Raw genomic sequence first — 14,990 nt, forward strand, 5'->3', positions numbered from 1 at the left:
CCCTTCTCAAGGGGGGGTACTGTTGTGAGTTCATTTTCCGGTCTACCAGTTGTGAGTTCTCCTTCCAGGCTCCCTCTGGTGGTAACAGGAGGTAGTGAGGCTGATTTAATCAGTAGAGATCTGCCACCTGATAATGAGGATGACGATTGGACCTCAGGAATCTCAGATTGGATTTAAGACAGTCGACGCCCTACTCTGGTGCTGGTGATTCCTTCTGCTTGTCAGGTCTTTGGTTCTCAGCTCTGTTCCAGTCAGCTCAAGCTAAGTTTTTCTGCTAATGTTCACACTTGATTTTGTTGTTCTATTCAGTTTTTTGTGTGGTCAGCCAGCCCCGGCTGGGGCTGTGCTGAATTTCCACTCTTAGTTATCTGTATTTGCCAATTTGCTTTTTGTCCCTTATTAGATTGGCCTCTTTTTGCTCTGTCTCAGAATATTTCAGAGTACTGATATAGTGGGAGAAGTCTAGTGACTTCAGGGTTAATTTTGTTATCAGAAGTGTTGAACATTATTTTGTAGGGTTTTGGGCAGATTGCAGACAGTGTCTTTCCTTTCCTCTCCTTTCTAGTTAGTTTGGGCCCCATCATTTGCTCAGCCTATTTTCCTGCCTGTGTTTGTGTTTTCATCTTGTTTCACCGTCAATACATGTGTGGGGGCTGTCTTTCCTTTGGGGTCTGCTCTGGGGCAGTTAATTTTCCCCTTTTCTTGCTTTAGGCTTATTTAGTCCTCCTGCCGTGACGAGGCGTCTAGGTTCATCGTAGGTACGCTCCACGGCTGCTGCTAGTTGTGTGGTTAGGATCAGGGATCTGCAATCTGCACAGTTACCAACCTCTCTGGTTTTTCTGGGGCTTAGCTTGTTTTAGGTTTTTTTCCTCCTTGGTGACCCATTCATAACACATCACTGAGCTACAATTCATAATATTGTCTTAACTTTGATACGAAAAATTTGTAGTATGGGGGAAATTTTGATCTGTCTGGCAAATTTCTGATGGTGATCACTCTTTATAATGAAGCGAATATCCAAGAGACAGAGAAAGGCTTTATGTGACCAGATGGCAGAAACATTACCCTCATGAAAGCTAACATGGCTACTTCTTGACTTAAACTTCTAGATAGAAGAGGTATGGAGCACGTAGATTAGATAAACTGGATGCAATCAACCATATAATGAATTAAGACCCCAACCTTGTTCATTTTGGTTAAAAATATACATTTTATGTCCTAGTTTTATATCAATGAGCAAAGTCAATGTCATTGTGACAAGAGCCCTATATTGTGTTGCCTGGGCAATTTCCTCGGTTCGTTGGAATGGACCGAAGCCCACAACAAACAAGTTTATAACTTCATTATAAAGATATTACCTTTTGTACATCTAGAGTATGAACTTCAGCAGGCATCTCTGAACATAAAAACGCTAAAAAATAAAACAACAGCAAATTATAAAATCTAACTTGGGCTAAGACTCAGAAGTTGATGATATGGTTAGTTAACTGTTAGGCCATAGATCAAACAACTGATGTAATTCCAGTAGAAAAGGGTAGGCTTAATAGATAAACAAAATAACCTCTTATTCCTAACAGTTCTTTTGTGGTAGTTTACGCTTATGACCCTTGGGCTGTATCTCCAGTCTGAATTTGCTTATGTAAGAGTTCCTATGCTAAATGAAAGTTCACACTGTCCACAGAGAAGTTGCATGGGACAACATATTTTAAGCCCACTCACTTCATGGTTGTCACACAATCTAAGCTAATAGTCTTTGGCTATTTCTAACTGTGCTGTTAGCTAATCTTTTGCAAAGACATTCAGCCATTATAGGACATTACAGTGGGGAAAAAAAGTATTTAGTCAGTCAGCAATAGTGCAAGTTCCACCACTTAAAAAGATGAGAGGCGTCTGTAATTTACATCATAGGTAGACCTCAACTATGGGAGACAAACTGAGAAAAAAAAATCCAGAAAATCACATTGTCTGTTTTTTTTTCATTTTATTTGCATATTATGGTGGAAAATAAGTATTTGGTCAGAAACAAGCAATCAAGATTTCTGGCTCTCACAGACCTGTAACTTCTTCTTTAAGAGTCTCCTCTTTCCTCCAATCATTACCTGTAGTAATGGCACCTGTTTAAACTTGTTATCAGTATAAAAAGACACCTGTGCACACCCTCAAACAGTCTGACTCCAAACTCCACTATGGTGAAGACCAAAGAGCTGTCAAAGGACACCAGAAACAAAATTGTAGCCCTGCACCAGGCTGGGAAGACTGAATCTGCAATAGCCAACCAGCTTGGAGTGAAGAAATCAACTGTGGGAGCAATAATTAGAAAATGGAAGACATACAAGACCACTGATAATCTCCCTCGATCTGGTGCTCCACGCAAAATCCCACCCCGTGGGGTCAGAATGATCACAAGAACGGTGAGCAAAAATCCCAGAACCACGCGGGGGGACCTAGTGAATGAACTGCAGAGAGCTGGGACCAATGTAACAAGGCCTACCATAAGTAACACACTACGCCACCATGGACTCAGATCCTGCAGTGCCAGACGTGTCCCACTGCTTAAGCCTGTACATGTCCGGGCCCGTCTGAAGTTTGCTAGAGAGCATTTGGATGATCCAGAGGAGTTTTGGGAGAATGTCCTATGGTCTGATGAAACCAAACTGGAACTGTTTGGAAGAAACACAACTTGTCGTGTTTGGAGGAAAAAGAATACTGAGTTGCATCCATCAAACACCATACCTACTGTAAAGCATGGTGGTGGAAACATCATGCTTTGGGGCTGTTTCTCGTCAAAGGGGCCAGGACGACTGATCCGGGTACATGAAAGAATGAATGGGGCCATGTATCGTGAGATTTTGAGTGCAAACCTCCTTCCATCAGCAAGGGCATTGAAGATGAAACGTGGCTGGGTCTTTCAACATGACAATGATCCAAAGCACACCGCCAGGGCAACGAAGGAGTGGCTTCGTAAGAAGCATTTCAAGGTTCTGGAGTGGCCTAGCCAGTCTCGAGATCTCAACCCTATAGAAAACCTTTGGAGGGAGTTGAAAGTCCGTGTTGCCAAGCGAAAAGCCAAAAACATCACTGCTCTAGAGGAGATCTGCATGGAGGAATGGGCCAACATACCAACAACAGTGTGTGGCAACCTTGTGAAGACTTACAGAAAACGTTTGACCTCTGTCATTGCCAACAAAGGATATATCACAAAGTATTGAGATGAAATTTTGTTTCTGACCAAATACTTATTTTCCACCATAATATGCAAATAAAATGAAAAAAAAACAGACAATGTGATTTTCTGGATTTTTTTTTCTCAGTTTGTCTCCCATAGTTGAGGTCTACCTATGATGTAAATTACAGACGCCTCTCATCTTTTTAAGTGGTGGAACTTGCACTATTGCTGACTGACTAAATACTTTTTTTCCCCACTGTATCTGATGTACTTGGTTTAATTCTATGTGTTGTATTTGTGTACTTTGCTGCCATCTACTGGCCGTTGTTATATTATGTTATTCAAGTATTATTACTGGGCTTTACCCATAATACCTTTCTTTCTGCAACTCCTACCATCTTTATCTCATTTCCTTCTCCTTGGTCAGTGCCATCTTGGACAACACATGCTTCATGACTGGAGAGAGGATTCTCTTGTTATCTTCATGCTTCTAGCTTGCAATACTAACTCCTACCTCATCTCCATCCCTTCATCATCCCTGGTATCTCACCTCATCAAGGTACTGTGAATAAAACCTGTGGAATTCATGACTGCATCATCCTTCTGGACTAATCCCGTGCAGCGCATCAGGATTAGAGGCACAAGTTAGTAAGTTATCGCTATCTGCTATTGCTTATACAGAGAACCGTGTTCACATCCCTCAGACACATCTCACACACGTACATCGGTGGCAGAATACTAACAGTCCAATACTCACAGGCAGGTTGACGAATCAAAATTTTGTTAAAGTTTCGACAAGTCGCGTATTTCAGAAACTGACTGATTTCACCCATGGGTGAAAAGTGGTCTGCGCGACCTATGTTGAAAAGATACATAAAAAAGAGAGAGGATGAATGGCAGAATACTGAATGACCATTGTGTATCTCAAGGTGGGTGGCCTTGAGATGGAGACTTATGTGTGTGTTGATCAGCAGTGATACTGCTGAGGAGCTGTTTCAATGTGTCAGGGAGAAGACTACAGGTAGCTGGTGAGACGGGCAGAAATAGTTACCTACAAATCCACCCAGGGGTGTGGTTAAGAACGATATTGTAAAGAGTGTGAGAATGGTTCAAGGACCTGTGATGAGGTATTAGCCATGTGACCCGGTGGGCGTGTCTACGGACCATATAAGGTGGCCAGGGTAGGTAGGTCACATGGGTGAATGCTTGGACCCGGTTGGTCCGTTGTGGAAGGTCCTGCTGGGAAGATGGGGTTTCCTGCCTGATAACTGTGAATGCTGTGAGTAATGGCTGCACGTGCCTGAGAATTTCCAGAGGAGGGAATGAATGTCTGCAGAGAGAAACAGCCATGAGGTAACCCTGACAGCAAGGGGATATAACTGTGGTGAGGCTTGAGAGCCTGCGCACTGAACAGTGCACAACCTGTGTGACCACAGGGTTTACAGAGTGAAGCTCTGTCATGGACGCTATGCTGCTGATATGAACTTTATGTTTCCGCTGTGGGTTTATGATGCCTAATAAACCGCATGGAGGTATGATTTTGTGGAAAACCCGTGTCGGACGTGATAATTTGGCTGCCAAGCGAGTGATCCCCTATGTGAATGACAGCGCTACCTTACACTACGTAGAAGAATATAACTACTATAATACTGCCCCTATGTACAAGAATATAACTACTATAATACTGTCCCTACATACAAGAATATAACTACTATAATAATGCTGCCATGTACAAAAATATAACTACTATAATACTGCCCTCTATGTACAAGAATATAACTACTATAATACTGATCCTATGTACAAGAATATGACTACTATAATACTGCTCCCTATATACTAGAATATAACTACTATCATACTGCCCCTATGTACAAGAATATACAGTGGGGAAAAAAAGTATTTAGTCAGTCAGCAATAGTGCAAGTTCCACCACTTAAAAAGATGAGAGGCGTCTGTAATTTACATCATAGGTAGACCTCAACTATGGGAGACAAACTGAGAAAAAAAAATCCAGAAAATCACATTGTCTGTTTTTTTTTTCATTTTATTTGCATATTATGGTGGAAAAAAAGTATTTGGTCAGAAACAAAATTTCATCTCAATACTTTGTGATATATCCTTTGTTGGCAATGACAGAGGTCAAACGTTTTCTGTAAGTCTTCACAAGGTTGCCATACACTGTTGTTGGTATGTTGGCCCATTCCTCCATGCAGATCTCCTCTAGAGCAGTGATGTTTTTGGCTTTTCGCTTGGCAACACGGACTTTCAACTCCCTCCAAAGGTTTTCTATAGGGTTGAGATCTGGAGACTGGCTAGGCCACTCCAGGACCTTGAAATGCTTCTTACGAAGCCACTCCTTCATTGCCCTGGCGGTGTGCTTTGGATCATTGTCATGTTGAAAGACCCAGCCACGTTTCATCTTCAATGCCCTTGCTGATGGAAGGAGGTTTGCACTCAAAATCTCACGATACATGGCCCCATTCATTCTTTCATGTACCCGGATCAGTCGTCCTGGCCCCTTTGCAGAGAAACAGCCCCAAAGCATGATGTTTCCACCACCATGCTTTACAGTAGGTATGGTGTTTGATGGATGCAACTCAGTATTCTTTTTCCTCCAAACACGACAAGTTGTGTTTCTACCAAACAGTTCCAGTTTGGTTTCATCAGACCATAGGACATTCTCCCAAAACTCCTCTGGATCATCCAAATGCTCTCCAGCAAACTTCAGACGGGCCCGGACATGTACAGGCTTAAGCAGTGGGACACGTCTGGCACTGCAGGATCTGAGTCCATGGTGGCGTAGTGTGTTACTTATGGTAGGCCTTGTTACATTGGTCCCAGCTCTCTGCAGTTCATTCACTAGGTCCCCCCGCGTGGTTCTGGGATTTTTGCTCACCGTTCTTGTGATCATTCTGACCCCACGGGGTGGGATTTTGCGTGGAGCACCAGATCGAGGGAGATTATCAGTGGTCTTGTATGTCTTCCATTTTCTAATTATTGCTCCCACAGTTGATTTCTTCACTCCAAGCTGGTTGGCTATTGCAGATTCAGTCTTCCCAGCCTGGTGCAGGGCTACAATTTTGTTTCTGGTGTCCTTTGACAGCTCTTTGGTCTTCACCATAGTGGAGTTTGGAGTCAGACTGTTTGAGGGTGTGCACAGGTGTCTTTTTATACTGATAACAAGTTTAAACAGGTGCCATTACTACAGGTAATGAGTGGAGGAAAGAGGAGACTCTTAAAGAAGAAGTTACAGGTCTGTGAGAGCCAGAAATCTTGATTGCTTGTTTCTGACCAAATACTTATTTTCCACCATAATATGCAAATAAAATGAAAAAAAAACAGACAATGTGATTTTCTGGATTTTTTTTTCTCAGTTTGTCTCCCATAGTTGAGGTCTACCTATGATGTAAATTACAGACGCCTCTAATCTTTTTAAGTGGTGGAACTTGCACTATTGCTGACTGACTAAATACTTTTTTTCCCCACTGTAACTACTATAATACTGTCCCTACATACAAGAATATAACTACTATAATAATGCTGCCATGTACAAAAATATAACTACTATAATACTGCCCTCTATGTACAAGAATATAACTACTATAATACTGATCCTATGTACAAGAATATGACTACTATAATACTGCTCCCTATATACTAGAATATAACTACTATCATACTGCTCCTATGTACAAGTATATAGCTACTATAATACTGTCCCCTATATACAAGAATATAACCACTATAATACTGCCCCTATATTTAAGAACATAACTACTATAATACTGCTCCACATGTACAAGAATATGACTCCTATAATACTGCCCCTATGTACAAGAATATAGCTACTATTATACTGCTCCTATGTACTAGAATATAACTATTATAATACTGCCCCCTATGTATAAGAATATAACTACTATAATACTGTCCCTACATACAAGAATATAACTACTATAATACTGCTTCCATGTACAAAAATATAACTACTATAATACTGCCCCCTATGTAGAAGAATATAACTACTATAATACTGCTCCTATGTACAATAATATGACTACTATAATACTGCTCCCTATATACTAGAATATAACTACTATCATACTGCTCCTATGTACAAGTATATGGCTACTATAATACTGTCCCCTATATACAAGAATATAACTACTATAATACTGCTCCTATGTGCAAGTATATGGCTACTATAATACTGCCCCCTATATACAAGAATATAACCACTATAATACTGCCCCTATATTTAAGAATATAACTACTATAATACTGCTCCTATGTACAAGAATATAACTACTATAATACTGCCCCTACAGTTGTGGCCAAAAGTATTGACACCCCTGCAATTTTGTCAGATAATAATCAGTTTCTTCCTGAAAATGATTGCAAACACAAATTCTTTGGTATTATTATCTTCATTTAATTTGTCTTAAATGAAAAAAAACACAAAAGAGAATGAAGCAAAAAGCAAAACATTGATCGTTTCACACAAAACTCCAAAACTGGGCCAGACAAAAGTATTGGCACCCTCAGCCTAATACTTGGTTGCACAACCTTTAGCCAAAATAACTGCGACCAACCGTTTCCGGTAACCATCAATGAGTTTCTTACAATGCTCTGCTGGAATTTTAGACCATTCTTCTTTGGCAAACTGCTCCAGGTCCCTGATATTTGAAGGGTGCCTTCTCCAAACTGCCATTTTTAGATCTCTCCACAGGTGTTCTATGGGATTCAGGTCTGGACTCATTGCTGGCCACCTTAGAAGTCTCCAGTGCTTTCTCTCAAACCATTTTCTAGTGCTTTTTGAAGTGTGTTTTGGGTCATTGTCCTGCTGGAAGACCCATGACCTCTGAGGGAGACCCAGCTTTCTCACACTGGGCCCTACATTATGCTGCAAAATTTGTTGGTAGTCTTCAGACTTCATAATGCCATGCACACGGTCAAGCAGTCCAGTGCCAGAGGCAGCAAAGCAACCCCAAAACATCAGGGAACCTTCGCCATGTTTGACTGTAGGGACCGTGTTTTTTTCTTTCAATGCCTCTTTTTTTCTCCTGTAAACTCTATGTTGATGCCTTTGCCCAAAAAGCTCTACTTTTGTCTCATCTGACCAGAGAACATTCTTCCAAAACGTTTTAGGCTTTTTCAGGTAAGTTTTGTCAAACTCCAGCCTGGCTTTTTTATGTCTCGGGGTAAGAAGTGGGGTCTTCCTGGGTCTCCTACCATACAGTCCCTTTTCATTCAGATGCCGACAGATAGTACGGGTTGACACTGTTGTACCCTCGGACTGCAGGGCAGGTTGAACTTGTTTGGATGTTAGTCGAGGTTCTTTATCCAACATCCGCACAATCTTGCGTTGAAATCTCTTGTCAATTTTTCTTTTCCGTCCACATCTAGGGAGGTTAGCCACAGTGCCATGGGCTTTAAACTTCTTGATGACACTGCGCATGGTAGACACAGGAACATTCAGGTCCTTGGAGATGGACTTGTAGCCTTGAGATTGCTCATGCTTCCTCACAATTTGGTTTCTCAAATCCTCAGACAGTTCTTTGGTCTTCTTTCTTTTCTCCATGCTCAATTTGGTACACACAACGACACAGGACAGAGGCTGAGTCAACTTTAGTCCATGTCAACTGGCTGCAAGTGTGATTTAGTTATTGCCAACACTTGTTAGGTGCCACAGGTAAGCTACAGGTGCTGTTAATTACACAAATTAGAGAAGCATCACGTGATTTTTCAAACAGTGCCAATACTTTTGTCCACCCTCTTTTTTATGTTTGGTGTGGAATTATATCCAGTTTGGCTTTAGGACAATTCTTTTTGTGTTTTTTCATTTAAGACAAATTAAATGAAGATAATAATAACAAAGAATTTGTGTTTGCAATCATTTTCAGGAAGAAACTGAGTATTATCTGTCAAAATTGCAGGGGTGTCAATACTTTTGGCCACAACTGTATATACAAGAATATACTGTAACTTCTATAATACTGCTCCACATGTACCAGAATATAACTCCTATAATACTGCCCCTATGTACAAGAATATAACTACTATTATACTGCTCCTGTGTACTAGAATATAACTATTATAATACTGCCCCTATGTACAAGAATTTAACTACTATAATACTGCTCCCTATGTACAAGAATATAACTATTATAATACTGCCCCCTATGTATAAGAATATAACTACTATAATACTGCCCCCTATGTATACGAATTTAACTACTATAATACTGCTCCCTATGTACAAGAATATAACTATTATAATACTGCTCCCTATGTATAAGAATATAACTACTATAATACTGCCCCCTATGTATAAGAATATAACTACTATAATACTGCTCCTATGTACAAGAATTTACTATAATACTGCTCCCTATGTACAAGAATATAACTACTAGAATTCTGCCCCTATGTACAAGAATGTAGCTACTATAATACTGCTCCCTATGTACAAGAATGTAGCTATTATAATACTGCCCCCTATGTGTAAGAATATAACTACTATAATACTGCCCCCTATGTACAAGAATATAACTACTATAATACTGCCCCTATGTACAAGAATTTAACTACTATAATACTGCTCCCTATGTACAAGAATATAACTACTATAATTCTGCCCCATGTACAAGAATGTAGCTACTATAATACTGCCCCTATGTACAAGAATGTAACTACTATAATACTGCCCCCTATGTACAAGAATATAACTACAATAATACTGTTCCCTATGTACAAGAAGATAACTACTATAATGCTGCCCCCCTATATACAAGAATATAGCTACTATAATACTGCTCCACATGTACAGGAATATAACTCCTATAATACTGCCTCTATGTATAAGAATATAACTACTATAATACTGTCCCTATGTACAAGAATATAACTACTATAATACTGCCCACCATGTATAATAATATAACTACTATAATACTGCTCCCTATATACAAGAATATAACTACTATAATACTGCCCCTATGTACAAGAATATAACTACTATAATACTGCTCCCTATGTACAAGAATATAACTACTATAATACTGCCCCCTATGTCCAAGAATATAACTACTATAATACTGCCCCCTATGTCCAAGAATATAACTACTATAATACTGCTCCTATGTACAAGAATATAACTACTATTATACTGCCCCCTATATACAAGAATATAGCTACTATAATACTGCTCCACATGTACAGGAATATAACTCCTATAATACTGCCTCTATGTATAAGAATATAACTACTATAATACTGTCCCTATGTACAAGAATATAACTACTATAATACTGCCCACCATGTATAATAATATAACTACTATAATACTGCTCCCTATATACAAGAATATAACTACTATAATACTGCCCCCTATGTACAAGAATATAACTACTATAATACTGCTCCCTATGTACAAGAATATAACTACTATAATACTGCCCCCTATGTCCAAGAATATAACTACTATAATACTGCCCCCTATGTCCAAGAATATAACTACTATAATACTGCTCCTATGTACAAGAATATAACTACTATTATACTGCCCCCTATATACAAGAATATAACTACTATAATACTGCTCCACATGTACAAGAATATAACTCCTATAATACTTATAATACTGCCCCTATGTATAAGAATATAGCTACTATAATACTGCCCCTATGTACAAGAATATAACTACTATAATACTGATCCTATGTACAAGAATATAACTACTATAATACTGCCCCTATGTACAAGAATATAACTACTATAATGCTGCCCCCTATGTACAAGGATGTAACTACTATAATGCTGCCCCCTATATACAAGACTATAACTACAATATCTGTGTAGCAGATAGTTGGATGGATACATACAGTTAAGGAAGAGGAGTGGTCCCTCAGGTGAGAAGAGGATGCAGTTGGCACTCACACTATGGATGGAGGCTGTGGTCATAGTTGGAGAATCTACAGAAAGAAAGTTCATTTTATCAGCATGTCATGTGTTGTTTGGTTTATGTGCTTTCAACCATGTAGTAAAAGTAAAAGACAGATAATATGAATGACGTCACTTCCATTTGCTGTGGAACCTGACCGAACTGTAATACAAATGCTAAACTTTTTAAGAAGTTCTTAAAATAGTGAATTTACTTAGCTGAGTAATTACTGATCTCACAAGACTATGATCTTTAGGATAACTGATCTTTGAGGGTCTTGAATGTCAGGCATTAATGTCCTGTGTTACTCTTTTAGCACCTACCACAATTCTCACATAAGCATGGTGACTATTTTGGGGAGTTACCTTTATATATAATGTGGCCAGTGCTTTCCTCCACTTCTACATCATTCAGAGTGTTGATCGTGCCATCACTGTAAATGAAACACTAAATTAATGTATAATAAGTGATTAGTCATTTATGGGGTCACACAAAGTCAGTGGGACTGAGCTGCAATATTAGACACGGCCAATGGACAGGAGTGGCCTGATACACTCTTTCACATTCACCCCCAATTTTATATTTTTCCATCTCTTCTTGTTACCCCCCAATTTTGAAATCTTTTTGCAATTTCATATGGGCAGCTCCTCCACTATGGCCACTTTTCAGATCTCAGGAAACAATCGTTATGAGCTATACAGAAACCTGTCCATTCTAGCAATGGGTGGAAGTCCATCTTCTGGAACCCTTCTGACCAGACCTAGCTGAAATGCCATCACTGCATATCAATTTAGGCATTTTTACCATCACTGGAAACTTTCCAACTCAATGTCATTACACAAAAAATCTAGGAAGCTGAGATATAGTCTTGTACTGTAGTTCTGCTATATATTATATTTATATTATATATATTTTTTCTAATTTAAGATATTACTGTTTCTGCTGGGTCAAAGGAAATCCATTAAGAGTAAGTACGGCTTGTAATGGATTCGGTGTTTTGTCTGTCATATTAAGTCCAAAAGCTTCTATAAGCCAGAAACTACTAACCTGGAAAGGGACAATAATTACAAAGCATGTCCTCAATTTGAGACAAGACATATTCAATGTAATCAGAAGAGGCAGCATCATTCCTGTACGACATCCAGATGGTAACATGAATCCAGTGCCTCCAGTATTGCCTGAAGATTGTCGCACATCTTTGGTATGACCATCAGCTAGCTACTGCTCACTGCAGTAGACCTGAGTTGCCTCCTGGTGGCCAAACTAGAGGTATGCTACCTCATGCTGGTCACAGTAGAGACTTACTCTATCCTGATCTGCCTCCTATCGTCTGGTCACATGGAACAAATGCTACCCACAATAGCGTAATCTAACCCAGCAGGAGGTAGGACACCTCTAATGAGACCAGCAGGAGGTAGCACACCTCCAGTATGACCACCAGGAGGTTGTGCACCTCTACTGTGATCAGCAGAAGGTACCACACCTCTAGTCTGACATGCAGGAGGCAGCACAACTCTACTGCAACCAGCAGAAGGTAGAACACTTCTAGTGTGACCAGCAGGAGGTAGCACACCTCTAGTGTGATTATCAGGATGTTGCACAACTCTACTGTGACCAGCAGAAGGTAGAACACCTCTAGTTTGACCAGCAGGGGGTAGCACACCTTTAATGTGACCAGAAGGAGGTAGCACTGTAGGATCGTGTGCTGACTGGGGAGGTGTGGTCCCATCAGCACGCTTCCGTCGTTACCAAAGACAAGAGTCCGTAGCCCGTAGTTGTATCAACAGGTTTTTCTCTATTCGGTTCCTTTCTTCAGTAACAGCAATTTCAGACAGCTCATACACACCTGCCTGGGTACCCGTAAACACGCCTCTTCCTACTTGGCCCGTCCACCCGCTGCCACACCAACTGCCCGTCCACCCGCTGCCACACCAACTTCGCTTCAGTGCCTAGCTCTCCAGCAGTTCACTACCCCAGGCTCTCTGTCCCTTCCGCTGTCTTCCGGGGCCACCCCCTTTCTTTGCTCTCTTTCTGTTTCCTCTTCTCTGTCTCTACCAGAGCTCTTCTTCCCTCTGTCTCCTCCTGAGCTCTTCTTCCCTCCCTATGTCGTGGAACCTCCCCCTTTTATCCCTTCAGCCTGGAAATCCCCTTCTCCTGTTCCACTAGCTCCGCCCACCATGACTTGGCTTTTCCTAGCATTAGCTGCTGTTAAGGCCTTTTCTCTCTCTGTACTGTATCTCCCCCTAGTGGCTAAGCTCTGTACTCCATTGTCTCTAACTAATCCCTTCTTCATCCTACACGTACGTATATATGTTACAGTAAAACATGTTACACCGCACATATGCATTTGTCCCTTTACACCCAGACTGGTTCACGTATTAGTCCACCCTCCTACAGCACAATGCTACTGTGACCAGCAGTAGATTAAAAACACATGAGCCATGCACAGAAGTGAACAAGTCGGTAGGACAGTGATCACACCACCCAGACTGGTCCACGTATTAGTCCACCCTCCTACATCCTTCCTTTGACCATTGTCATCCCTGATAATCCTGTAACTTTCTTTTTTTAGTACTTCCCCACTTTGCTTTTGTCTGTGTTGCCAGTTGCCGAGCAGAGCCCGGAGCACTTTAAAGGCCCCGTATCACATAGCGAGATCGCTGATGCGTCACCGATTTTGTGATGCAACAGCGATCTCGCTACATGTGACACATAGCGGCGACCGACCCCCCCGCTGGATATTGCTGATATCGGGCTCAAATGTCCTGGGCCATCTTTTCATCGTCGGTGTCCCGCTGGCCAGCATGCATCGCTGTGTTTGATGCCGACGAGTGACCTCATTGGCGACACAGAACTCAGGGACGCAGGCTGGAATCGTTCAGAGTAGCTGCTGTGTGACAACGCAACAGCGATCGTTACCAGGTTGCATCGTTGTTAGGATCGCTGGTGCGTCGTTGAAGAGATCTGCCTGTGTGACGTAGGTGGAGTGGCTTAGCATACATTTTTTGCAAAAAACGTATCAACTAAATACCCTGTTTTTGTTATCATCTTTTTTACTAGCACTTGCTGTTTACTGTTATATATATATATTTTACAGAAGAGTATTTTTACTCATTTGTTATACTGTGTTTTTTCTGTGTTTCAGTCTTTGGTTGGTGTGAACATTGTCCTACCGACTTGTTCACTTTTGTGCATGGCTCATGTGTTTTTAATCTATTGGTTTCTTGCTTATGCAAGTTTTGGGAGATCCTCGCCCCTCTCTTCTGAGTCATGCACATAAAAAGCCATCTTGCACAGCATATCCACATCAGGCATTACCTTTATTAATCCTGCTCATATAGGTACTGTTCACATGATCAGGTTTTAAATACATTAGATAGGACTGCTCTGATGGGTATACCTTGACGTTGGTGGAGTGACTTAGCATACATTTTTTGCTAAAAACTTATCAACTAAATACCCTGTTTTTGTTATCATCTTTTTACTAGCACTTGCTGTTTACTGTTATATATATTTTTTACAGCAGAGTATTTTCACACGTTTGTTATACTGTGTTTTTTTTGTGTGACCAGCAGTAGGTAGAACACCTTTACTGTGACCAGCAGGAGGTAGCACACCTCTAGTGTGACTAGCTGGTGCCAGTATGAAATAGAATATCAGGTTGACCTAACCCTAACCAACTGCCATGTCTCCAATTGCCTCATGTCAGCACTGAGATCTTTCTTCCAAACAACAGACACATGGTGGATGTTGAGGACAAGGGTAAAACATTCTAACTTATGATCTATGTATCTGACTAATCTAAGATGTTTTCTCTGGTCTGGACAACCTGACTGCTGATGTTCACAGTCCTAATTCACTACCGTCTTAGATACTACT

The 14,990-nt window shown here is 40.7% G+C and overlaps 1 protein-coding gene across 1 annotated transcript in view; it reads right to left on the reverse strand.

Annotated features, from left to right (window-relative positions):
- Positions 1-14,990, reverse strand: part of LOC141051798 (uncharacterized) — a 101,765-nt gene that overhangs the window by 13,582 nt on the left and 73,193 nt on the right. Inside the window, exons 13-16 of the mRNA XM_073548830.1 lie at positions 11,477-11,544; positions 11,053-11,142; positions 3,924-4,022; positions 1,359-1,411 (exon numbers count right to left, since the gene is read on the reverse strand). Of these exons, the coding sequence (XP_073404931.1) occupies positions 1,359-1,411; positions 3,924-4,022; positions 11,053-11,142; positions 11,477-11,544 (310 nt within the window). The remainder of the gene's footprint in view (positions 1-1,358; positions 1,412-3,923; positions 4,023-11,052; positions 11,143-11,476; positions 11,545-14,990) is intronic.

This window comes from Dendrobates tinctorius, unplaced genomic scaffold (genome assembly GCF_039654945.1).
Source record: "Dendrobates tinctorius isolate UK_male_01 unplaced genomic scaffold, ASM3965494v1 ptg000158l, whole genome shotgun sequence".
NCBI classification, from domain to species: Eukaryota; Metazoa; Chordata; class Amphibia; order Anura; family Dendrobatidae; genus Dendrobates; species Dendrobates tinctorius.